The sequence below is a fragment of the Kryptolebias marmoratus genome, linkage group LG3 (genome assembly GCF_001649575.2).
Source record: "Kryptolebias marmoratus isolate JLee-2015 linkage group LG3, ASM164957v2, whole genome shotgun sequence".
Classification (NCBI taxonomy): domain Eukaryota; kingdom Metazoa; phylum Chordata; class Actinopteri; order Cyprinodontiformes; family Rivulidae; genus Kryptolebias; species Kryptolebias marmoratus.
The window spans coordinates 21,938,639-21,963,385 of record NC_051432.1 but is presented as its reverse complement, the minus strand read 5'-3'; the positions used below and the strand labels follow the sequence as shown (position 1 = coordinate 21,963,385).

Below are 24,747 nucleotides of genomic sequence, written 5' to 3'. Positions count from 1 at the left end.
AAGTTTTCATGCATCAAACCACAGATGAGTTTTAGAATTAGCGTCTAATAAAAACTCAAGTCCTGGGAAAATTCCTGGATCTTTGATAATGCACGATGTAGATTGGACTTACATGTGATCAGAATCAGGTCTGTTTGTAAACTTGTCTCAACTATTTTGAATGTAATCATTTTCAAAATGAGAGAATAAATATAGATTTAAATGTCTTTATTCCCAATTTGTAAAATATATACACCATTTCAAAAGAACGTATAGACAGTGCATAAATAAGGATAGGAAAAAGTCTGGATAACTGAAAACAAACACATTTTAAATTCCTCCTGTGCAGAAGAATATGAACAATACCCATTACCTAAAAGTTAAATTTGTATAGAAAAAGGACACACTCACCAAAAAAAAAAAAAGGAAAATAAAGCACATTCATGACCCAAACCAGTTATTACATATATATAAAAATGCAAACAGTAAAATTGGAAGATCTTTATGTGCTGATGAAATTTGTACAAAGATACAAATTATTTGCTTGACAATTACAAGAACATTTGGTGGACAACTTTTAATGAGCATATTCACAGTTTTAAATCAAGAAGACTCATATTTCCACCGATGATGACGATGATTATGATGCACAGCGTGGTCATCTCTCTGAGTTAGAAAAGATTTGGCAGCAGGCAGGAAACAGCAAACATCAAGCCCAGATGGAAACTTACTGGAACCAACTGCAGCCCTCCATTTTGATCTGGAGCGGGTGAATCTAAAAGGTTATACAAGGCAGAATTTAAAATTCAGTAAAAACAAAACAAATAAGAGGTTACGGAACACAAGCAGTTTCTGGAATCTGCGTCTTTTTAAGATTTCTGTCCATGTAAAGAACATTCTTAATCCTCAAGTCTTTAGATTTTAGATTTAGATAGATCTTTAGATGTTAGAGTCTATCATTAAATTTTAGTCACTGTTTGGTTACGTTCATGCACCAATTTACTTAGTAAAAGCCTGGAAAGATAATGGGCTGGGTACAAACAATTCTTCAGCAGTCACCCACTGGTCATTAAAGGCATGCTAAATAATCCAGTCCTCCTGTCTAGTAAAAGGTGTCTTGTTAATATCTGTATGAAACAAAATTTAATACTCTCAAAATATCTTGTAGTAGATCCAATAAGTTTATTACAGCCCAAAGTAGCTTGGACTCAGAACTCTTTCAGCCTCTTTCATAAAGTCAAAGCATTTTACATCCAAGACTATTTTAATGCATTTCTCATTTAAATTAACACATATGTATTACTTACTTCTGCATGTGTTAGACTCTTGGAAATCTCCCATAAGTTCAGATCCAATTAGTTTTTTTTGTACTCTAAAGTAGCTTGGACTCAGAGCCTATTGAGTCTTTTTCATGGATATTTCACATCCAATGATATTGAAATGCATTTCTCATTTAACTTAGCACATTCGAAAAAAACTCAAATGTATTACTTACTTCTGCATGTGTCAGAGTCAGACTCCCGGAAATCTCCCATAAGTTCGCTGGTTTTGACAGAATCCAGCAGGCTTGCGTCGACGCTCCCTTTAAAATACACAAAACGTGACAATGTTTAATTACACGCAGGATGAAATGATGCAAAAGCCAATTTGTTTTACTGTAGAAAAAAGGTTCACATAGATTCATAAATGTTTTGAAAGTATTTTGGCTTCAGTCTCACAGTGATTTATTTCTTACATTTGAAGTCCACTCATTTTCAAATGATTTCTGTGAATAAAGGATTGGATGCAACTTTTTTCTCTGATGCACTTGTCTCAATAATTGGGACTTCTAGCCTATCATTATGACAGTAAACTTTTCACCGAGGAGGAGACCCATGAGGGCATTATTATCTGTGCTGTTCTACACTGTGTGAAACCTCTCTACAGATATCCATCTGCCCACCCCTGGGAAAAACAAGACAGGATAGGAAACAAGATACAGAGACAGAACTCCTGCATCAAGTTACTGAGCAGGTTTCTTTTTTCTTTGTAGGTTTTCTTGAGATTTTCAATGCCTGTAATTGTTCAATGTCCTGACTGCTGGATCCACAACTTACACAGCTCAGTGCTAAAAGCTGAAGGAGGTAATGGGCCTAAAACATGAAAATCTGATAAAGTAAGATGTGATGACACATAAACAGGAAAAAAAACAAAACTAATTTTGTTTGTGCATACATCCCACATCAACCTGTATGCTGGCCTGTTTACAAAAAAAATGTTTTTCTTGCTTTGTCTATTGTTTCAAGTTGTGATAACTGATACTGTACTTTTATCCTCTTGACTTGACATTGTTCTCATTGTTCAGGCAGGTTTAAAAGCTGCAGAGATAATAATGCATTCTCTGGTATGAAAGGTGACACATCACTTATGAAAAAGGAAAGTTTTCTGAGGTATCATGAGTTGACACAACCTGAAAAAGTTGCATCACTTACTCAAAGTAAATGCAAAATACCATCCTCTGTCTGAGGTGTTGTGTGTTTAAAGCTCATATTAGTAGAATTTGTATCTTGATTTAACAATGTCTTTCAGCCTAAACTGAAAACGTGGAATGACAATAGGATATTCTTTTTTCCTGTTTCTAATATTTCTTGTTTTGTTGTGTTTTACAAAAAACACAGTTTTTATGGATAATCGTATATTTTGTCGCCTTACCAGACACCATGTAGGTGACCTGCTGGCACATGCCAGCAGCAGCAGAGGACGGAGAGCCGGGCAAGATGGTTACTCTCGCCATTTCCATCCCTAGAACTTGTGCAACCCTCTTACGGAAATCATACCTGGACATAAAGAAAAAAAAATTCTTACATGATAATAAATTAGAGATATGAATGAAACCCAGATAAAAGTGATGGAAATTCTGTAGATCATCTGGTTCAGCACAGCAACAGGAATTTGTTCTTCCAACTCTTCAATTTTAGCAAAACCCTAACCGATAATAGTTATCTCTACATGTCTCTATGCTCTGCAGAAAGCCAAGTTGTTTTCCATCACTAAAGACCGGTCACATGGCATGCAGACTAAAACAACATTCTGGAGATACAATTGACCTAAAATGCTCCTGGTAGCTGTGTCAGCAATTGCAGTGCTCTCTGAATGACTCTTTAGGGTGATGGTGCAATCACATTTGAATCTCCTGTAAAAAAAAGGAGCAGCTCTTCCTCATACTGTGGTTTAGCAGATCATAGATCTTACTCAGTAATAATGAAGGTTAGAGCAGAAGATGTCAGACGGAAACAACTGACAATAGATCTATTATCAAAAGTCATGAGAGATTTTTTTTTATTCCAGGAAGAGCACAAAAGAATTTTAAGAATTCCTTAGCACACCTTTTGAGTCTCTGCCAGCTGTGAATAAATGACTCATGTCTTTTTTAATTTTTTGATGCACCACATGACAGAAAATTTTCAATCTGAAACAAACATTACTTTATTTGAAACTGTCAACTTTCTTATTTACGATATGAAATTAAGAAGTAATTCAGACAAGGTTAATGTCAAGTTTTGGATTTGAGTCAAAGTTGATCAAGATATACATTAGAGTTTAAATCAGCTCACTTTCACACTAAAAAACTGGAACTTTGCAAATTACTGTCCCTACTATAAATAAATAAGAACACAGCAAAAAAATGATTAAAAGTGTATCTTCACATCATAACAAAGTATTTACTTCTGAAGTCATTGCAGTAGGTTCCACATACAGTGATAGCAGTGATCATGCTTTACATTTACATCTCAAAGGTCCAGTATCTGTAATGTTTTATTGGTTTAGACTGATTGAGAGCTATCAGTGTCTCAGTGTTTAAAGCTGTGATTGTAAGAGTCATAATTCAGCACAATTTCTCACTTACCGGCTAAAGTTGGCCACATTGGGGAATGTCTGATTTGCTGACGGGGACTCTGGGACGATGTCTGCACACGCCATGATGTTGTCACCGTTCTTCAACATGAGAGATCTGTGGACAACTGTAAACACGCAGAAAAATAGCAACAAAATTTCAACAAAAATTCAACAAAAGTGACAAAAAGTGACAAACTCAGTCCTGATATTTATGGTGGTGACAATGATGCTGACGTTTGGAGGGAAAAAAGTTCAGGTAGTAAGTCACTTGGCTGAGACTGTCCGAAACTATGTGGTGACTCAAAAAACGAGAAAATACTGAGATCCTTCATTGCAGTCACACTGAATTCTGAGTTTTGTGACCAGTGAGCTGCACAGACACGTTTATGTGCACTGCCTGCATCTCCGCTACATTGTACCCACCTTGGCACTGACCCCAACAATTTAATTTACTGAAGTACACTTTTGAAATGAAAATAGAAAGATAGATAGAAAAAATATAGATTTGGACTAGTTTTTTCATGAATGTTTTGTATCATCTGTGTGGTTTTTAGACCTGAACAAGTCTGAAGAGGAGAGGAGAGCTGCCATGCAGGTGTCAAAATACAACTCTTAAAACAGGTTGGAGACTTGGAGAAACATGGGTTTGAGACACCTGCGAAAACTAAATATTTTAAGATGAAATTTGTTGCACAAATATTTTGAACGTGTTCAAAATTCAAGGTAAAAGACTGCATGACTCAAGCAAGGAAAATGAGAACCCTGGAAGAGGTTCGGGAGACTCCCCTGCCTGTTTGCCCAGCTCAGTGAGATACTACCTTTTAGAGTAAAGCCATGTAAAACCAATGTTGCTAGTTTAACCTTTGACCTTTTACAACAGTCTTATCACCTGTGTTGTCTCCAGAAAGCTGGATGATGCTGTCAGTGTAATGCTCCCTCCCAATCAGGCTGACGTTGCCGTGTCTTCCTGATATTTCTCCCATCACACAGCTCAGTGGGTCTAGTAAAGAACAGCTGGAGCTCTGCAAGATGAATGGAAAGAAGGAAAGGAAATACACATTTACCTCAACAAAACACAGTTTAGGGTCCATGAATGTGAATTCTCATAGTTTTCTTTCAGTGAGTGGTCTACTAGCACCACAGATGGACCATTTCAACAAATCTTAGTAATCTGACTGGTCAGGTGGAAATATTTTTAAGTGACTAAACAATTTATTTGACCTGCTATGTAGACATTTCATGACAATAGACTAAACATATTATTAATACATGCAGACGTCTTCATATCTGCTTTTTTTAAACTGCTCAGGATTCTTCAAAATAACGCATACAAAGAAAAGTCACCTGTTTTGACACTTTAATGTGTGACCATGTCACAGTTTCTGAAGCAGCCTGGGAAAATGCCCTCATTCTGAATCATTGTTCAAATTGTACATTTGCATAAGGGATGTATCAACAGATGTTGTCAACCAGGCAGGAATGAAAACATGAAACTGGTCTCACCTGTGACACCAGGTTGAAGGGATTAAATGTGTCTCCCACACTGCTGCACTCGCTGTTCGTCACACGGTTGGTATTGATGAACAGCATAGCTTGGTTTGTCTGTAAACAAGTAAACATACAAATGGATTGACTTATGAAGTGTGGGGTCAACAAAATAACCTTTCCAGGTGTTTCTGTAGCCATTTAAAGTTTATAGAGCTGATGTTGGCACAAATGTCAGTTTCAAAAGACAGATTTATGAATTTATCATTTCTCAATTTTTTTGTAGTTCTTGAGAGTTCTTCCCAAAATATTAACTAAAGCAATGAAAGTTTCGGTTCCATGTGTATCTTATGCAGTAAACTGTACTTACCATTGGGTTTGTAGACAGAAGGTCCACCTCCAGAGTCACATCACCGCTGCTCCCATCAGGAAACATCTGCTGGAGCTTGGAGGAAGAAAAAAGTCAACAGTTTAATGTGATTATTCATTCAGACAGATTGCTGTCAAATTCATGTAGAAAATAGTTTACCCAATCATATTTCTTCTGCATCTAGAGCTTTTCTAAGCTCTAGGTGTAGTGTGATGCTCAGTATGGGGCTGCTGGGTGGCAGCTGACAGAGACAGCTGTTCCACCGGTGATCCTTGCATGTTTTTACCATTAAGAAGCAGATAGATGCTAAGCAAAGCTAAAGATTTTAGCCCATGATGATCAGAAGCTGTTTGTGTGCTGCACAAATACTCATGTTAGTTATATTCTTGTGGCAGCTTCACTTCTAGCGAAATTGACACACAGATACAATTCATGTGTAGTTTGTTTAGCAAAGTAAAATCAGTTTGTTGGTCTTTTGTGTGAAAAAAAAAACCAACTTTCAGTCCTTCCCATTAATTTCCCAACAAAATAGGTTTTATTATTTTGCATCCTTGTTGTTTGGCAAGCTTTTGTTTTAACAAGCTGACCTAAGAGATGAGGATATATTCCTCGCCACCAAAATTATTAGGCTTTCGGAAACAGTTATTGACATGTGTTAATGCAGCATCATTTTACAAATCACGCCCTCTTTTAATGCTGCAAAACTTGAAAAACAGTGTTTGCCATATACTGTAACTAAACATCAGTGTGTGTGCTGGTGAAAAGGTTTGATCACCAGAACCTCTACTGAACACTTATTATCTCTGCTTAGGGCTCAAAGTTAGATTTGTTAAAGTACTCTGCCCCACTCTGCAGCCAAGGTTTTATACACTGAACAAATATTTTATTGTTGTTTTTTGCAGTTCAGAAAATATATTTTAACTGCAACCACTATGTAGAAGTTAGTGTTCAGCAGTATTTGAAATCAGAGGATAGTTGACTTCAACATTGTGCACTGGACAAAGAGAACAGATTAGTAAAAAGTTTTTGTTGTGGTTCCTACCAGTCTGACTGTCCCAGTCACTGAACCCTTGAATACAGCCTTGGCAATGGTCCATTGTCCATCTGTGTTTTTGACTGCTGAGACGTTGGCACACCTCAGTCTGTGGAGAAAAACGCAGGGTCACCAAGAGACAGACTCAACATGAGCAAATAACATCCAAACTCTTAAGGGTTAATCCAGAACATGTAATCTGTCACAAAGTTCTACTGAGTCATCTTCTGTGAATGAAGGACATTATATGTGAACTATAACACAAAACCTGAGGGTGACATGACTGTTCTGTGACATTTGACACCAGGACCCTCAATAGGTTTGCAGGATTTGCACCTCTGACCACAATCTACTCAAGATGGTGATGTTTTCAGAGACTTCAAAAGCAATTTTTATTGCTAGTTTCTGTATGTGGCTTTGTTATTTTGTAGAAAATACTTTCTGGTAATGAATACTTCCTGTCTGTTTAGCAGAAAATTCTAAGTAATGATTTTATGGAAGTTGCGAAGTAACAAGGTTAACCATGTCTTCTTAGCATAAAGGAACTTAATGTCATCCTGTTTCTTTTATTATTTCTGAAGCTGTCTTTTTCTATAATTATAAAAAAGATGAACACATTTTAGTTTTACCTTGATCCATTGGTGTAGTGGACAACCACAGATCTTCCCACAATGCTGTAGGGTCCAGTCAGTGGCATGTTAGGGTCCATGTAGACACGGCTAAAGTCGTCTTGGCCGGTAAGTGTCCCAAACTTTCCACTGATGTCTCCTATCTCATACTGGTCCACAGTGCCATCTCCAGGTGGGGGGGAGTTTGATACGTTCCAGGCTAGTGGGTTGTAGTGACCCAAGATGTTAGCATTTGAGCAGGGGTCTTCACTGCCAGCTCTGAGGGGCAGAATGTGGACGTGGTAGCCTCCGGCTAAGGAGTTCAGGCTTGTTAACGACACATTGATAGTTGTGGGGCCTTGTGGAACAGCTTGAGAGAATTGTACCTGGCCTTGGGATGATCCTGGACCAAACCACTCACTTAATTTAGCTGCTGGAACACGTACCATTGTGACATTGGCACAAGCGATCCTCGGCCCTGCCATTTGTGGTTCATGGATGACCACAGAACGACCAATAACGCCTGGCACGGCCAGCCATTTGGTGACATCTGTGAAAAAGTGCTTTGCGCTTAGTACTCCTACATTGACATCAAGATCAAGAGTACTGTGTTTGTTGGCGAGGTCTCCGGCCTCACAGCATAAGGGACAAGATGGCATGCAGTGAAGCCTATAGCTGTTGTCAGTTGTGTTGATGTTAAAGGGGTTCCAGTGTCCTCCTGTAGAGCTGCAGCGTGCAGTGTCATTATCCCTTTCTGTGCTAATGGGAAAAATATGAACATGCCAGTTGTGGTTTTTAGTTGGTGTCATTGAGGGATTTCCATATGACAGATCCGCAAAGACAGAAACGTCAGACAAAGGATTGTTCATCAGCTGGGTAAACCAGATATTGCCTACGACTGGGCCCTGAAATATGGCCCTGCCTACCATCACGTCACCAGGATAGCTTATGCTGGTGCAAACATATCTGGCACCATCTAACAGGTGAATCACAACTGAGCGACCCACAATGCTGTTCTGTCCAAACAGAGGCAAGTTGAAGTCTGTGAATGTATCAGCATAGGCAGTTCTACCGGCGAGAGACATGTGCTTACCACTGAGATCACCCACCTCATACTGGTCATGAGTTGACCCAGGCCCATTAGGGTATGATGGGTCATTTGTGTTGAGTTCAAATGGATTCCAGTGACCACCCACATTATCATTAGAACAGGGGTTTGGCCTGAGTGAAGAGACGGGGAACAGATGGACATGGTAAGGGCCGACTTTGTTCTCTAAATTTGTCAGATTCACATCAATTTGTGTCAAATCAAATGGAGAAGCCTGTTGAAACCTGAAGTATCCTTTGATTCCTCTCATATTCAAAACAGCTCCCACGACTTTCCTGGGTACATCATATATCTGAGCACACTTGTAAGTTGACCCCAATTTTAGGAGAAGGAAATTGTGTGAGGTGGTAACGCTTGTAGAGTCCAGACGAGATTTCTGAAAACTCAAAGGCTCTCCAACTTTTACCACACCCAGATTTGTCAAAGTGGAGGTATCTAGGCTTCCAAGTAAAGCTTCACAACTGGCAGCAGCCGCAGTAGCTCCAAAGATTGTGATGTTGCTTCGTGTAGGGTTCTCTTGACCGACTGTAAATAGGTCTGCGAGAAGCCTGGAGTTGGTGTTATTTACATTAACGCGTATGTAAACGTTTCCTACAACTGACTCTGTGAACCTGGCCTGACGAGTCAACATTGTCTGACCTTGACTCACAACTGCACACACTCTAGTGCCATTACATGTCTGAAGAGACAGTGACAGGTCGTCCAGGTTTGATCTTTGTCCAAAGAGTTGCGACATGTTGATGCTGGATTGGGAGTTAGGATCAGCTGTAAAGGTGAAGACGGTGGAGCCGATGTTTGCTTCATTGCACGGCTCAGCGAAGTGGCCGTACATCACAGGGAACATGGTCAGGTTGAAGTTGACCTCTGTACAGGATCCAGCACCAGTTATGTTTACAACAGCTGTCCGGGTGGCGGAGTCAAACTGGACCTGCCCTTTGACTCCTCCCATGTTAAAAGGTGCCACATACTGAGCATTGGAAATGGAATCTGAAAAGTACAACAAAAAACAAACCAAATGGAATGTAATGTGAAACTGACAATATTGAAAAGATTTATGAAACAATGTTTGCATGACCTGCTATGACTTTGAATAAGTTTTAAAATGGTAGGAATCCACTTTAGTCATGGCTCTGCTCAAACTAGCCCTTAGATCAGAATAAAACTTCATCTCCAAACTGAGGTTGTTCAGAGAGCTATCTTGTTTGAAAGTTTTTACATGTCTTATGATGAGAAGTAAATGTTTACTAGCAGTGCGGTGAAGGCTTCAAGTTTCCACATCTCTTTTGTGTAAGTTGAAGAATTGACCAGAGCCTCCAAGCTTTTAGTTTTTGCCTAAGTATACCAAAATAAAACTTTGTCTCAAATATCTGTTTACCAGAAACCATTATCACAAGAGTTTTTTGAAACTAACTTTATTCTTGTAAGAATAAACTCTGGACTCTATCCTTTGTATAGAATTATCAATTTTGCAAAATGATCTTGCTGGTTTAACTTTTTTTTGTTGTTGTTAATGATGTAGTAATTAAAAAAGGAAAAAAGAAAAACAACAACAACAAAAGGTGAATTTGTTGTATTTGTCTGCATCATCTGCTTAACAGTCCAACTCTCCTGTCTTGTAAAATGAAGTAAAATATAATACTCTCAAAATGTCTTGTATCAGATCCAATTATTTTTTTTTGTACTCTAAAGTAGCTTGGATTGAGTCTTTTTCATGGATATTTCACATCCAATGATATTGAAATGCATTTCTCATTTAACTTAGCACATTCGAAAAAAACTCAAATGTATTACTTACTTCTGCATGTGTCAGACTCCCGGAAATCTCCCATAAGTTCGCTGGTTTTGACCAAATCCAGCAGGTTTACGTCAACGCTCCCTATAAAATACACAAAACGAGAAAATTATTAATTACACACAAGATGAAATGACGCAAAGGCCAGTTTGTTTTTCTGTAGAAAAAAGTTCCTATAGATTCATAGATGTTTTGCACCAACATTGTTACAGTGACTTTAAAAATCCAATAACTTCATTTTTTGTGTTTGGCGTTCACTCATTTTTGGATGACTTCTGTGCATAAAGGATTGGGTGCAGCTTTCTTCTCTCACGCACTTGAGCTCAGTAAGTTGGGATTTCTAGCCGATTATTACGACAGCAAACTTTTCACTGAGGAGGAGACCTGTGATGGCATTATTATCTGTGCTGTGCTACACTGTGTGAAACCTCTCTACAGATATCCATCTGTCCATCCCTGGGAAAAAAAGACAGGATAAAAAATGAGATCCAGAGACAGAACTCCTGCATCAAGTTACTGAGCATTGTTGTGTTCTTAGGTTTACACAGTGAACGCATTTATGTCCTGTTGTTACGTTTTATTTATAGAGGGTGCTGCATCATAATTGTCTCACTGCTTTATAACACATGAGGGACTTTTTCAGTTTACCTGAGTTCCTTTTAGACTTGCTTCAGCACCATCTACCTTCCTAAAGATAATACACAGTTCTGAACAATTTGCTAGGAGTCCAGAACTATTTGGATGAGCTTATAGTTTATGGATACTCCTAGGAACATCATGATGAACACCTACAAGTTCTTCTCAAATACCTTAAAGATGTAGCACTACAGACCAACATCAGCTAAAGCTAATTTGGTCAGTCAAGTATATCATTACTGGGACAAGTCATCTCTAAAGAGGGCCCAATCCAGTCCAGATCATAATTTGAGAATGTTTTGTCTTTAATAAAGACTTTTTTTTTGTTGCAAAAAATAGCATTTCTGCCAATTGAATGGTGAAAGATAAATTGTAGACTCTTTTTTTTTAGTTACAATACGTAATACTAACTGTAATATATGCTATGGTCTCCTATTTCATTACAATCACCACAAGTACTTTAGTGTTGTAGGTTTTCTCAACATTTTTAATTATTCATTGTCCTGATTGCTGGATCCACAACTTGCGCACCTCAGTGCTAAAAATGGAAGCTTACTGACCTGAAACATGAAAGTTTTATATAATAATAAGTCATGACACATACACACAAAAAAAAACTCTTTTTGTTTGTGTATACATCCCACATCAACCTGTTACTGAAAAACCTTGTTTTTCTTTCTTTGTCTGTTGTTTGAGTTGTGAAAACGCTGATGTTTTTTTTTTACTCTTGACATGACATTGTCCTCATTGTTCAGGCAGGTTTAAAAGCTGCAGAGGTAATAATGCATTCTCTGGTATGAAAGGTGACAGTTTTCTGAGGTATCATGAGTTGACACAACCTGAAAAAGTTGCATCACTTACTCAAAGTAAATGCTTCTTCTTTTGAGAGACCAAACCTGCACCCTGCAGTTCATAATGATCAAAATACCATCCTCTGTCTGAGGTGTTGTGTGTTTAAAGCTCATATTAGTAGAATTTGTATCTTGATTTAACAATGTCTTTCAGTCTAAGCTGAAAACGTGGAATGAAAATAGGATATTCTTTTTTCCTGTTTCTAATATTTCTTGTTTTGTTGTGTTTTACAAAAAACACAGTTTTTATGGATAATCGTATATGTTTTCGCCTTACCAGACACCATGTAGGTGACCTGCTGGCACATGCCAGCAGCAGCAGAGGACGGAGAGCCGGGCAAGATGGTTACTCTCGCCATTTCCATCCCTAGAACTTGTGCAACCCTCTTACGGAAATCATACCTGGACATAAAGAAAAAAAAATTCTTACATGATAATAAATTAGAGATATGAATGAAACCCAGATAAAAGTGATGGAAATTCTGTAGATCATCTGGTTCAGCACAGCAACAGGAATTTGTTCTTCCAACTCTTCAATTTTAGCAAAACCCTAACCGATAATAGTTATCTCTACATGTCTCTATGCTCTGCAGAAAGCCAAGTTGTTTTCCATCACTAAAGACCGGTCACATGGCATGCAGACTAAAACAACATTCTGGAGATACAATTGACCTAAAATGCTCCTGGTAGCTGTGTCAGCAATTGCAGTGCTCTCTGAATGACTCTTTAGGGTGATGGTGCAATCACATTTGAATCTCCTGTAAAAAAAAGGAGCAGCTCTTCCTCATACTGTGGTTTAGCAGATCATAGATCTTACTCAGTAATAATGAAGGTTAGAGCAGAAAATGTCAGATGGAAACAACTGACAATAGATCTATTATCAAAAGTCATGAGACTTTTTTTATTCCAGGAAGAGCACAAAAGAATTTTCAGAATTCCTTAGCACACCTTTTGGGTCTCTGCCAGCTGTGAATAAATGACTCATGTCTTTTTTTTAATTTTATTTATTTTTTGGTGCTCCACATGACAGAATATTTCTAGTCTGGAGTAAACATTACTTTGTATGGTTCTTCTTACTTTAGTTTACTTTAACTTGACAGTAAAAGAAAAAGAGATAATGAAAAAAGGAGCTTGTAACAAAAATTGCAAAAAATACTTAGTATCTAAAGTAATCCAAATAATGTCAAACATATTTCATGGCCTAATTAATTTTTTTACTGTTTTGGTAAATGATGGAAGAGAGAGAATTGTTTTATTCTCTGTGCAGTCAGTTGCAAAAAAGCAGAAAAATGGCTGTCCAGATTAAAATTCCTCTGCCTGTTTTGTCAGTTTGTTACATACTATTTGTGCAGGCTCAGCTCTTCCTGGTAGCAAAAATGAATATCCTTGTGTCATTGTTCTCAAGATGCCAGACTGTCAATATAACACCAACATCTGTGGTATTATTCGGTGTAACATTTGAAACCCTCAATTTTCAGATTAACTATAAAATTAAGAAGAAATTCAGACAAGGTTAATGTCAGGTTCTGGATTTGGGTCAAAGTTGATCAAGATATACATTAGAGTTTAAATCAGCTCGCTTTTACGCTAGAAAACTGGAACTTTGCAAATTACTGTCCCTACTATAAATAAATAAGAACACAGCAAAAAAATGATTAAAAGTGTATCTTCACACCATAACAAAGTTTTTACTTCTAAAGTCATTGCAGTAGGTTCCACATACAGTGATAGCAGTGATCATGCTTTACATTTACATCTCAAAGGTCCAGTATCTGTAATATTTTATTGGTTTAGACTGATTGAGAGCTATCAGTGTCTCAGTGTTTAAAGCTGTGATTGTAAGAGTCATAATTCAGCACAATTTCTCACTTACCGGCTAAAGTTGGTCACATTGGGGAATGTCTGATTTGCTGACGGGGACTCTGGGACGATGTCTGCACACGCCATGATGTTGTCACCGTTCTTCAACATGAGAGATCTGTGGACAACTGTAAACACGCAGAAAAATAGCAACATATTAATGATGAAATTGATGAAATTCATGACAAAGTAAGTATGTTTTAAGAATAATCTATCAAGTATATAGAAACAGTTATGCAGTGAAGACATGATCATTTATGCTTTCTGTAGAAAGCCATAAGTCTGTTTACAGTCCAGGTAAGTGCATGTGTGATTCAAACTCCTTACTGCTATCCTATTTTTAATCCTATTTTTATTATCTGACTCTAGATGACGCAATCCTCAACTTTTGTGATAAACAACTCATCTTTTTGTTGTTTTTTCAGCAGAATAAATTGTTTCATGTTTATTGAAGTGTCATTTTGAATGCATAATGAAAAGAAAATGAATCAATAACTGAATACCTAAATCCACGCCTAAAGTTCGGCCCACAATCCTTTTATTGACAAACAGATATTTTTTCAAGGCTAGCATAAGTCCTTAAATAATAAAAGTTGTTTCTCCCTAATGCTACTTTTTTTCAATGTAAGTACCATTATTTGGCAAAACTGATTTCTTGTTTTCCTCTCTCTCACACATATTTCTGAACAGGTGACACATTCCCTGCTGTATTCAGCAAATAACCTCTGAGTAAAACACTCAACAGATGACTGAGCTGGCTGGAGAGGTGCTAGAGAGCAGAAAATCAAACAATGCCACCTCAGGCACGACTGAAAGAGTCGACCAGTCACTCAACAAACCCAGCAGGAAAGTTCAACCCCCTGCTGGTTGAACGAGAAGAATGAGATGACAAAGTTATGGGCTCTGTGCACAATGTCCATACCAGCCACAATCAATGTGCTTAAGCACACAGCAGTCTTTAACAGCTCACTACATCTGCAGAGAATCACAGTTTGCATTGACAGAAGATGTCTCTCTAAGCCACGCTTAAAAAGATAAAAAGGAGATCAGTTGGTGGTGACTATAACACAGTGAGAAATAATATAACAAAGCTAAAAGACTGAAAGACGTGAGGAACATGAGGAGACCTTTTGGAGTAAGGCCATGTAAAACGAATGTTGCTAGTTTAACCTTTGACCTTTCACCACAGTCTTATCACCTGTGTTGTCTCCAGAAAGCTGGATGATGCTGTCAGTGTAATGCTCCCTCCCAATCAGGCTGACGTTGCCGTGTCTTCCTGATATTTCTCCCATCACACAGCTCAGTGGGTCTAGTAAAGAACAGCTGGAGCTCTGCAAGATGAATGGAAAGAAGGAAAGGAAATACACATTTACCTCAACAAAACACAGTTTAGGGTCCATGAATGTGAATTCTCATAGTTTTCTTTCAGTGAGTGGTCTACTAGCACCACAGATGGACCATTTCAACAAATCTTAGTAATCTGACTGGTCAGGTGGAAATATTTTTAAGTGACTAAACAATTTATTTGACCTGCTATGTAGACATTTCATGACAATAGACTAAACATATTATTAATACATGCAGACGTCTTCATATCTGCTTTTTTTAAACTGCTCAGGATTCTTCAAAATAACGCATACAAAGAAAAGTCACCTGTTTTGACACTTTAATGTGTGACCATGTCACAGTTTCTGAAGCAGCCTGGGAAAATGCCCTCATTCTGAATCATTGTTCAAATTGTACATTTGCATAAGGGATGTATCAACAGATGTTGTCAACCAGGCAGGAATGAAAACATGAAACTGGTCTCACCTGTGACACCAGGTTGAAGGGATTAAATGTGTCTCCCACACTGCTGCACTCGCTGTTCGTCACACGGTTGGTATTGATGAACAGCATAGCTTGGTTTGTCTGTAAACAAGTAAACATACAAATGGATTGACTTATGAAGTGTGGGGTCAACAAAATAACCTTTCCAGGTGTTTCTGTAGCCATTTAAAGTTTATAGAGCTGATGTTGGCACAAATGTCAGTTTCAAAAGACAGATTTATGAATTTATCATTTCTCAATTTTTTTGTAGTTCTTGAGAGTTCTTCCCAAAATATTAACTAAAGCAATGAAAGTTTCGGTTCCATGTGTATCTTATGCAGTAAACTGTACTTACCATTGGGTTTGTAGACAGAAGGTCCACCTCCAGAGTCACATCACCGCTGCTCCCATCAGGAAACATCTGCTGGAGCTTGGAGGAAGAAAAAAGTCAACAGTTTAATGTGATTATTCATTCAGACAGATTGCTGTCAAATTCATGTAGAAAATAGTTTACCCAATCATATTTCTTCTGCATCTAGAGCTTTTCTAAGCTCTAGGTGTAGTGTGATGCTCAGTATGGGGCTGCTGGGTGGCAGCTGACAGAGACAGCTGTTCCACCGGTGATCCTTGCATGTTTTTACCATTAAGAAGCAGATAGATGCTAAGCAAAGCTAAAGATTTTAGTCCATAATGATCAGAAGCTGTTTGTGTGCTGCACTAACACTCATGTTAGAAAAAGTTCTTGCCGCAGCTTCACTTCCAGCCAATTTGATAGATGAATACAGTTTATGTGCAGTTTGTTTAGCAAACAAAATCTTTTTTAGATTTTTTTTACGTGAATTTACAACTTTCAGTCCTTCTCATTCTGTCATGGTCTGTTTTTTTCCTTCTTTTTTGTGTGTGTAATTTTGGTTTATCCCTTTTATTATTGTTTTTTTCCCCCCTGTGTGTTTAGTTGTATTAACAGCACCACATTTAATCATTAGCCATCTCTCTCTTAGTCAGTCCAAATCCCCAGCTTCTGCCTCTCATCTCACACCTGCTTGGCTTAATCAATAAGCTCAGCTGTCACCTGTTACAACCCATTGGCTCAAATGATTGCAACACAATGACAAGCACTAGAAACAAACAGGTGGAGTTCACAAAAATGTTATTAGCTAAAATGAAGGAGCCGAGGGAAACTAGGAAGCCTGCAACCAAGGCAGGTAATAGTAAATTGAGAGAAAATCCCTTCTCCCTAAATGAAGGGTATGACACTTAAACAAGCTGCTCACACCTGCAGATGATTGCAGTAATTGCAGGTGAGGCTCCTGAAAGACACTCCCAATGATGAACACAATCCCATAACACAACAGTCACCTCACAAGTCCCTGCCTATTTCTTCTCCCAGTCATTTCTTCTCATCAGTCAGTCGGTTTTGTTAGCTTGCTTGTCTTTCATTTCTGCTACCTGCTCCCTGTGTTTTGGGATTTTACTGCCATGTCAACTTTTATTTTTGTTTTATTAAACTGTTTCTTGTCTTTGAGTTCTTGTGTAAGTCTGCATCATTTCCACACTCATTTCACAAATTTCCAAATTAAATAAGTTTTAATACTTTATATACTTGTTTTTTAGCAACTTGAAATTTTGTATTAACAAGCTGACAGAAGAGTTGAGAATATTGCTTGACAGCAACAGATACTAGGCTTTGAAAAACATTATATATTGTGTACCAATGCAGCATAATTTTACAAACAATGCCCTGTTGTAATGCAGGGAAAACAGGCAAAGACAAAAACAAAACAAAACAAATTTGCCACTTATGTGAACAATGTTGTGTGTGTCGGGAAAAGGTTTGATCACCAGAACCTCTACTGAACATTTATTATCTCTGCTTAGGGCTCAAAGTTAGCTTTGTTGAAGTACTCTGCCCCACTGTGCAACAAAAGATTTATAGACTGAACAAATATTTTATTGTTTTTTGCAGTTCCGAAAATATATTTTAACTGCAACCACTATGTAGAAGTTAGTGTTCAGCAGTATTTGAAATCAGAGGATAGTTGACTTCAACATTGTGCACTGGACAAAGAGAACAGATTAGTAAAAAGTTTTTGTTGTGGTTCCTACCAGTCTGACTGTCCCAGTCACTGAACCCTTGAATACAGCCTTGGCAATGGTCCATTGTCCATCTGTGTTTTTGACTGCTGAGACGTTGGCACACCTCAGTCTGTGGAGAAAAACGCAGGGTCACCAAGAGACAGACTCAACATGAGCAAATAACATCCAAACTCTTAAGGGTTAATCCAGAACATGTAATCTGTCACAAAGTTCTACTGAGTCATCTTCTGTGAATGAAGGACATTATATGTGAACTATAACACAAAACCTGAGGGTGACATGACTGTTCTGTGACATTTGACACCAGGACCCTCAATAGGTTTGCAGGATTTGCACCTCTGACCACAATCTACTCAAGATGGTGATGTTTTCAGAGACTTCAAAAGCAATTTTTATTGCTAGTTTCTGTATGTGGCTTTGTTATTTTGTAGAAAATACTTTCTGGTAATGAATACTTCCTGTCTGTTTAGCAGAAAATTCTAAGTAATGATTTTATGGAAGTTGCGAAGTAACAAGGTTAACCATGTCTTCTTAGCATAAAGGAACTTAATGTCATCCTGTTTCTTTTATTATTTCTGAAGCTGTCTTTTTCTATAATTATAAAAAAGATGAACACATTTTAGTTTTACCTTGATCCATTGGTGTAGTGGACAACCACAGATCTTCCCACAATGCTGTAGGGTCCAGTCAGTGGCATGTTAGGGTCCATGTAGACACGGCTAAAGTCGTCTTGGCCGGTAAGTGTCCCAAACTTTCCACTGATGTCTCCTATCTCATACTGGTCCACAGTGCCATCTCCAGGTGGGGGGGAGTTTGATACGTTCCAGGCTAGTGGGTTGTAGTGACCCAAGATGTTAGCATTTGAGCAGGGGTCTTCACTGCCAGCTCTGAGGGGCAGAATGTGGACGTGGTAGCCTCCGGCTAAGGAGTTCAGGCTTGTTAACGACACATTGATAGTTGTGGGGCCTTGTGGAACAGCTTGAGAGAATTGTACCTGGCCTTGGGATGATCCTGGACCAAACCACTCACTTAATTTAGCTGCTGGAACACGTACCATTGTGACATTGGCACAAGCGATCCTCGGCCCTGCCATTTGTGGTTCATGGATGACCACAGAACGACCAATAACGCCTGGCACGGCCAGCCATTTGGTGACATCTGTGAAAAAGTGCTTTGCGCTTAGTACTCCTACATTGACATCAAGATCAAGAGTACTGTGTTTGTTGGCGAGGTCTCCGGCCTCACAGCATAAGGGACAAGATGGCATGCAGTGAAGCCTATAGCTGTTGTCAGTTGTGTTGATGTTAAAGGGGTTCCAGTGTCCTCCTGTAGAGCTGCAGCGTGCAGTGTCATTATCCCTTTCTGTGCTAATGGGAAAAATATGAACATGCCAGTTGTGGTTTTTAGTTGGTGTCATTGAGGGATTTCCATATGACAGATCCGCAAAGACAGAAACGTCAGACAAAGGATTGTTCATCAGCTGGGTAAACCAGATATTGCCTACGACTGGGCCCTGAAATATGGCCCTGCCTACCATCACGTCACCAGGATAGCTTATGCTGGTGCAAACATATCTGGCACCATCTAACAGGTGAATCACAACTGAGCGACCCACAATGCTGTTCTGTCCAAACAGAGGCAAGTTGAAGTCTGTGAATGTATCAGCATAGGCAGTTCTACCGGCGAGAGACATGTGCTTACCACTGAGATCACCCACCTCATACTGGTCATGAGTTGACCCAGGCCCATTAGGGTATGATGGGTCATTTGTGTTGAGTTCAAATGGATTCCAGTGACCACCCACATTATCATTAGAACAGGGGTTTGGCCTGAGTGAAGAGACGGGGAACAGATGGACATGGTAAGGGCCGACTTTGTTCTCTAAATTTGTCAGATTCACATCAATTTGTGTCAAATCAAATGGAGAAGCCTGTTGAAACCTGAAGTATCCTTTGATTCCTCTCATATTCAAAACAGCTCCCACGACTTTCCTGGGTACATCATATATCTGAGCACACTTGTAAGTTGACCCCAATTTTAGGAGAAGGAAATTGTGTGAGGTGGTAACGCTTGTAGAGTCCAGACGAGATTTCTGAAAACTCAAAGGCTCTCCAACTTTTACCACACCCAGATTTGTCAAAGTGGAGGTATCTAGGCTTCCAAGTAAAGCTTCACAACTGGCAGCAGCCGCAGTAGCTCCAAAGATTGTGATGTTGCTTCGTGTAGGGTTCTCTTGACCGACTGTAAATAGGTCTGCGAGAAGCCTGGAGTTGGTGTTATTTACATTAACGCGTATGTAAACGTTTCCTACAACTGACTCTGTGAACCTGGCCTGACGAGTCAACATTGTCTGACCTTGACTCACAACTGCACACACTCTAGTGCCATTACATGTCTGAAGAGACAGTGACAGGTCGTCCAGGTTTGATCTTTGTCCAAAGAGTTGCGACATGTTGATGCTGGATTGGGAGTTAGGATCAGCTGTAAAGGTGAAGACGGTGGAGCCGATGTTTGCTTCATTGCACGGCTCAGCGAAGTGGCCGTACATCACAGGGAACATGGTCAGGTTGAAGTTGACCTCTGTACAGGATCCAGCACCAGTTATGTTTACAACAGCTGTCCGGGTGGCGGAGTCAAACTGGACCTGCCCTTTGACTCCTCCCATGTTAAAAGGTGCCACATACTGAGCATTGGAAGTGGAATCTGAAAAGTACAACAAAAAGCAAACCTATATTTAACAATACCTTAACAAGTAAACAACATCTTATGAAAGCAGTTATAAAATGTTTGTGTTTACTTTTATGTAATATATTTGGTTTAATGATATGACCACATACTAAAGGTTAAAATATCGTGAAAGATTAACAAAAGAATCGTAAAATCATTTCAAGATGTACTTTTCCATTTTAATGTTCAGTCTGGTTTTACCATCAAAGAATTTAGTTTATTTTTGGAAATACTTTAACATGTCTGTCTCTTCCCGTCACAACTACTGTTTGAGCATGGGTTCAGATCTTTTGAAATGGGGTCCTGTAGAGACGTTATAAACAATTCTTATCCTACCTGCTGTAGATAGCTCCTTGAATGATGCCAGTTTTGGGAAGCAGAGTTTAATTCTGACCAGATTAAAGAGTTAACAGATACCATAGTTTATCACTGCTGTTGTAAAACTGCTCTAGTCTTAGAGATTTCAAAGCAGTTCATGCAAACATGAATTTAGAAACCTTTACGTTGCTGTCAGGAATCCACTTTAGTCATGGCTCTGCTCAGACTAGCCATTATGTGAACAAAACTTCATCTCCAAACTGAGGTTGTTTGAAAAGCTAACTTGTTTTAAAGTTTTTACCTCTTATGATGAGAAAAAAAATGTTCACTATCTCTGCGGTTAAGGCTTCAAGTTTCCACATCTCTTTTGTGTAAGTTGAAGAACTGACCAGAGCCAATTTCTAAATCAGCATTTAAGTCTGCCTGAACAGTGTAAATGAATGGTCTGAATGACTGTTTTTGGATTATTTTACCAATCTTTAATGACCAAAGTGTGCTCTAATGCCAAGCCCTGATATTTAGCACAACAGTTGAAACTGTACATCAATCTAAAATAATCCCATCTTTGTTTTTGTGTCATAGATGGAAAACTGCAAACAAAAGAGAAATATTGTAACACCAAGTGATTCACAAGAAGGTAGACAGCTGAACCCAACCATCTGCAAACACATTCAATTAATAATAATAATAATAATTAGTTTGATTATTAATTTGCTAGGTTAAATCTGTTAAATTGTAAACTGGGTTGTTTTTAATCCAGCAGTTTTTAGCCTGTGCATTTGACCTAAAGTGAACAAAAGTAGATCTCAGCTTGTTCAGTATTTGCTGGTAAGACTTCAAGCATCGTTGAAGAGCCACTGAAGTGGAAGTATAAATCCTCTGACGTCCTGTTCAGCTTGTTTATTTATTTTTAAATATTTATTTATTTTATGCTTTTGTGTGTATTGTATTCTTTTCTCCAAGTTTTCATTGTTGAGCCTCCTACTCTCTGTACAAATAAATGTTCCTTGGGGAAAATAAAAATAACCTCAAACCTTGAAAAGTGAGAAATTTACCACAAAATATAATAATAAAAAGTGCAATAAAAGAAGTACAAAAGCTGGAAAACTATAAAAGTGAAAATTTGAAAAAGTATAAAGTTCTAAATTTTTTTAAACTGTCCAAAGTCTGGCAATGTGAAGTGTACCAAATCTCTTAAAATAGGTGTCTTAACATTTGAGAAAAGCAAAATAAATGTCTATAAAAAAGAATAAAACCTTTGTTAATGTTTTAAAGGTTTTTAAAAGGTCCAAGCTGCATGAAATAATGTCTTGTTTTGACAAGTTTTATCTTGGCAAAGCAACTTTTGTTGAATTGTTATTATCCTTCTGTAAACAGAATACATGCAATTAAGTTATTATATTCTGTAGCATGTATGAACAAGGATTTAGCTTTTGCGCAAGCTTTTTATTTCACAAAAACAGTTTGTAGAAATACGATTGCCTCATGATAATATTACTTCGCTGAATATCCAACCTGTGGAAATAAAACAGGCAGATCCGGTTGTTTAAAACCTGACCAGGTGGTTTAGATGATTTAAATTAGATTACAGGTTTTGTTCTATAAACTCTTAGAGCGGAAACTTTCGTTTCTCTAGCATCAATGCACCTGCAGGACATTTAAAGTGAGAAATAAAAGTGGAAATGCTACTTTCACCGCATGACTGTCATTCTGGTTTAAAAATAGTCCTAATACCCTTTTTTTTTCTTTGTTAAAAGTTATAAATAAAGACGATTTTTGCTCATGTTGAAAATGGCACTAAAAACATCAATTGTTAAGTGTTAATAATTTCTTTAAAAAAAAGAAATGAGTTTGCTTTCATTCATTCATTCATTCATTCATTCATTCATTCATTCATTCATCTTCTTCTCCCACTTTTTCCCTTATGGGTCGCGGGGAGCTGGTGCTTTTCTCCAGCAGTCATGAAGCGAGAGGACGGGGACACCCTGGACATGTCTCCAGTCCATCACAGGGCCACATAGAGACAACCATTCATTCTCTCATTTACACATAGAGACAATTTAGAGTTACCAATTAACCTAACATGAACATTTTTTGGCTTGTGGGTGGAAACCCTGGTGCGTTGCTGTCAGACCAAGTTAAACATCACCAATAACTAAACAGTTTTAAACCACAACAACATTGGCTTGAGCTTCAAATTAATGAGCATTTGTGAAAAAGTCATTCCAAACCATTAAACACCTAACTCTAACCCTAACCTGTTACAGCTTTTAAGCTCAGCTCTCTGTCCCTGGCTCATGTGTCAACACATCTGGCATAAACAGGCTGGGAAATGTATTTTTGCACGTCTGTTGACTGGAAAAAGTAAAAAAAAAATTACTCACCAAATGCCAGCAGCAGCAGGGTAAACGTAAAAAGCCACATTTTGACAAGTGACTGCAAGCTGCACAGCAAACAGAAACTGTGCACTTAAAATCAAAGCTTCTCTGTAGAATAAAGATCTAAAGTAGACAAAAAAAAAGAAATCTTCTGGAGCAACAACTGTCCGACAGAAAACAGAAGGCTAGAGAAGCTGTTTCTGTCTCAGTGTGCTCTCTGGAAACAAATCACCTGTGAGGAGCTTTTAACTGTGTGCAGCCTCCGTTTTGCTTCTGCTTTTTTTTTCCCCCCCTCCCTGTGGCTGCCTGTGATTGGCCAGGAGGGTTACAGTGTCTCATGAGAGGAGGCAAGGGAGGTGAGAAAAGAAAGTGGCACCCCAGTCAGGGTGGAGGTAGCCTGCAGCGCTCAGCTCCAGGAAAAATAGAAAGAAAAACCTGTTGATCTGCGCTCATGTGATTTTTGGGAATTAAACAACGTGTCAGTGTTGAACTCAGATGAACACAGGTGGATGACTTAAACATGGACTTATCCTAAAATGAGTTAATTGATACAGTTTAAATTAATTACTGCAACAGATACTGAAATCTTTCATCGATAAAATTAATCAAGTTTATTTTGAAACACTGTCCTCAAGCAAAAAACATATGGCTTTACAGTAAAAATACAAATAGAGGGATACAATGTAATACTAACAAATGCATTGAAAACTTGTCTAAATATAAAAAGAAAGTTTTTGGCCTATTTTCAAAGAAATTATTCCTCATTTCCCAGTTGGGGTGAAACTCCTTGAAACCATTCATCCTGGTTTTAAACATGTAGGAGGTGCTAATAATGGCTTTTGGATTAAACATCAGATTTTTGCTTATTTTTTGCAAAATTAGCTGAGTTAAACAGCATGTTTCCTAATGTGATTAGCTGTGGTGGCCATTTTGAATGGACTTGTTTTCAAAAATTAATCAGCTGTAGGTGTACATCCAATAATTATTTCTGAAAGTTTCATTAAAATCTGTCCACTGGTTTATGAGATATTTTGCTAACAGGTAAGCAAACTCAGGCAAAAACATTACCGCCCTTTCGTCCTTGGTGGGGAGCAACGATGAAGATATTTGTTATTAAGGAAGATTCAATGAGCTACAATTAAATATCCAACAGTCTAGCCTAATTTTTATCTTCACCTAAATTTACAAAGATGCAAATATATTCTCTATTATGTCCAAGTGGGGTACTTAATAAATTTCCACACATAAGTGTCCATAATTTGGTGGATACACAAAATGTTTCTCCCTTCTTCTCAAGAGTTTGGTGTTTTCCTTTGCCCTGTAATCAACAGTTTATTTTAGTTCTTTCATTTCAGAAAGTAACAAACTGTGTTTCTTTTGTTGTATTTATATAAAACTAAATAAAGATTTGCATTACTCCTTTTTGTTATTGTTATTATTCAATCCTCAAGTAGGTTTTTTTGCGGCTCTAGACAAAATTCATTTAGTAGGAAAAGGGGAAAAAAATGGCTCTTTTGATTTTAAATGTCGCAAACCTGCACCATATAGAGGCCTAAACAGGCAAGATACTAATAATGATAAACAACAACTGAAAAAACAAAAAACAAAATCGTATTAAGTAACAGATTTGTTTCTCTTTTTTGTTAGCAGCAAAAAGGGTTGAGTTTCTTCTTACTTTTCAAACAAACATGTTGTCAAGTAGTTCATATTTCACTTTCTGTGGTGCTGTTGTTTCATTCCGCCTGTTTTTTTCCCTCTTCTCTTCCACAAATACCACCCTCAAGCAGGGATTCACTGCCCTTCAGGAAATCCCTCCTCAC

General features: G+C 38.1%; 1 protein-coding gene across 1 annotated transcript; it reads right to left on the bottom strand.

Annotated features, from left to right (window-relative positions):
• Nucleotides 1–190: 190 nt before the first annotated feature.
• Nucleotides 191–23,157, bottom strand: cusr (Copper-only SOD repeat protein). Its single transcript, XM_017425678.3, has 18 exons — nucleotides 22,934–23,157; nucleotides 18,134–20,207; nucleotides 17,514–17,613; nucleotides 15,763–15,837; nucleotides 15,411–15,509; nucleotides 14,797–14,929; nucleotides 13,612–13,726; nucleotides 12,016–12,140; nucleotides 10,255–10,335; nucleotides 7,373–9,446; nucleotides 6,753–6,852; nucleotides 5,711–5,785; nucleotides 5,359–5,457; nucleotides 4,745–4,877; nucleotides 3,866–3,980; nucleotides 2,671–2,795; nucleotides 1,475–1,561; nucleotides 191–754 (listed from the first exon to the last, which is right to left on the bottom strand). Exons 1-18 carry the CDS (start codon nucleotides 22,971–22,973, stop codon nucleotides 651–653), a joined length of 5,754 nt encoding a protein of 1,917 aa, XP_017281167.1. The 5' UTR covers nucleotides 22,974–23,157; the 3' UTR covers nucleotides 191–650.
• Nucleotides 23,158–24,747: the final 1,590 nt, after the last annotated feature.

Coding starts and splice junctions, on each gene's coding strand:
- cusr (XM_017425678.3), bottom strand. CDS start 22,973: ATGTGGCTTTTTACGTTTACCCTGCTGCTGCTGGCATTTG. Junction 6,853..7,372: donor CACTACACCAATGGATCAAG/GTAAAACTAAAA, acceptor TTTTCTCCACAG/ACTGAGGTGTGCCAACGTCT. Junction 5,786..6,752: donor TGACTGGGACAGTCAGACTG/GTAGGAACCACA, acceptor TCTTCCTCCAAG/CTCCAGCAGATGTTTCCTGA.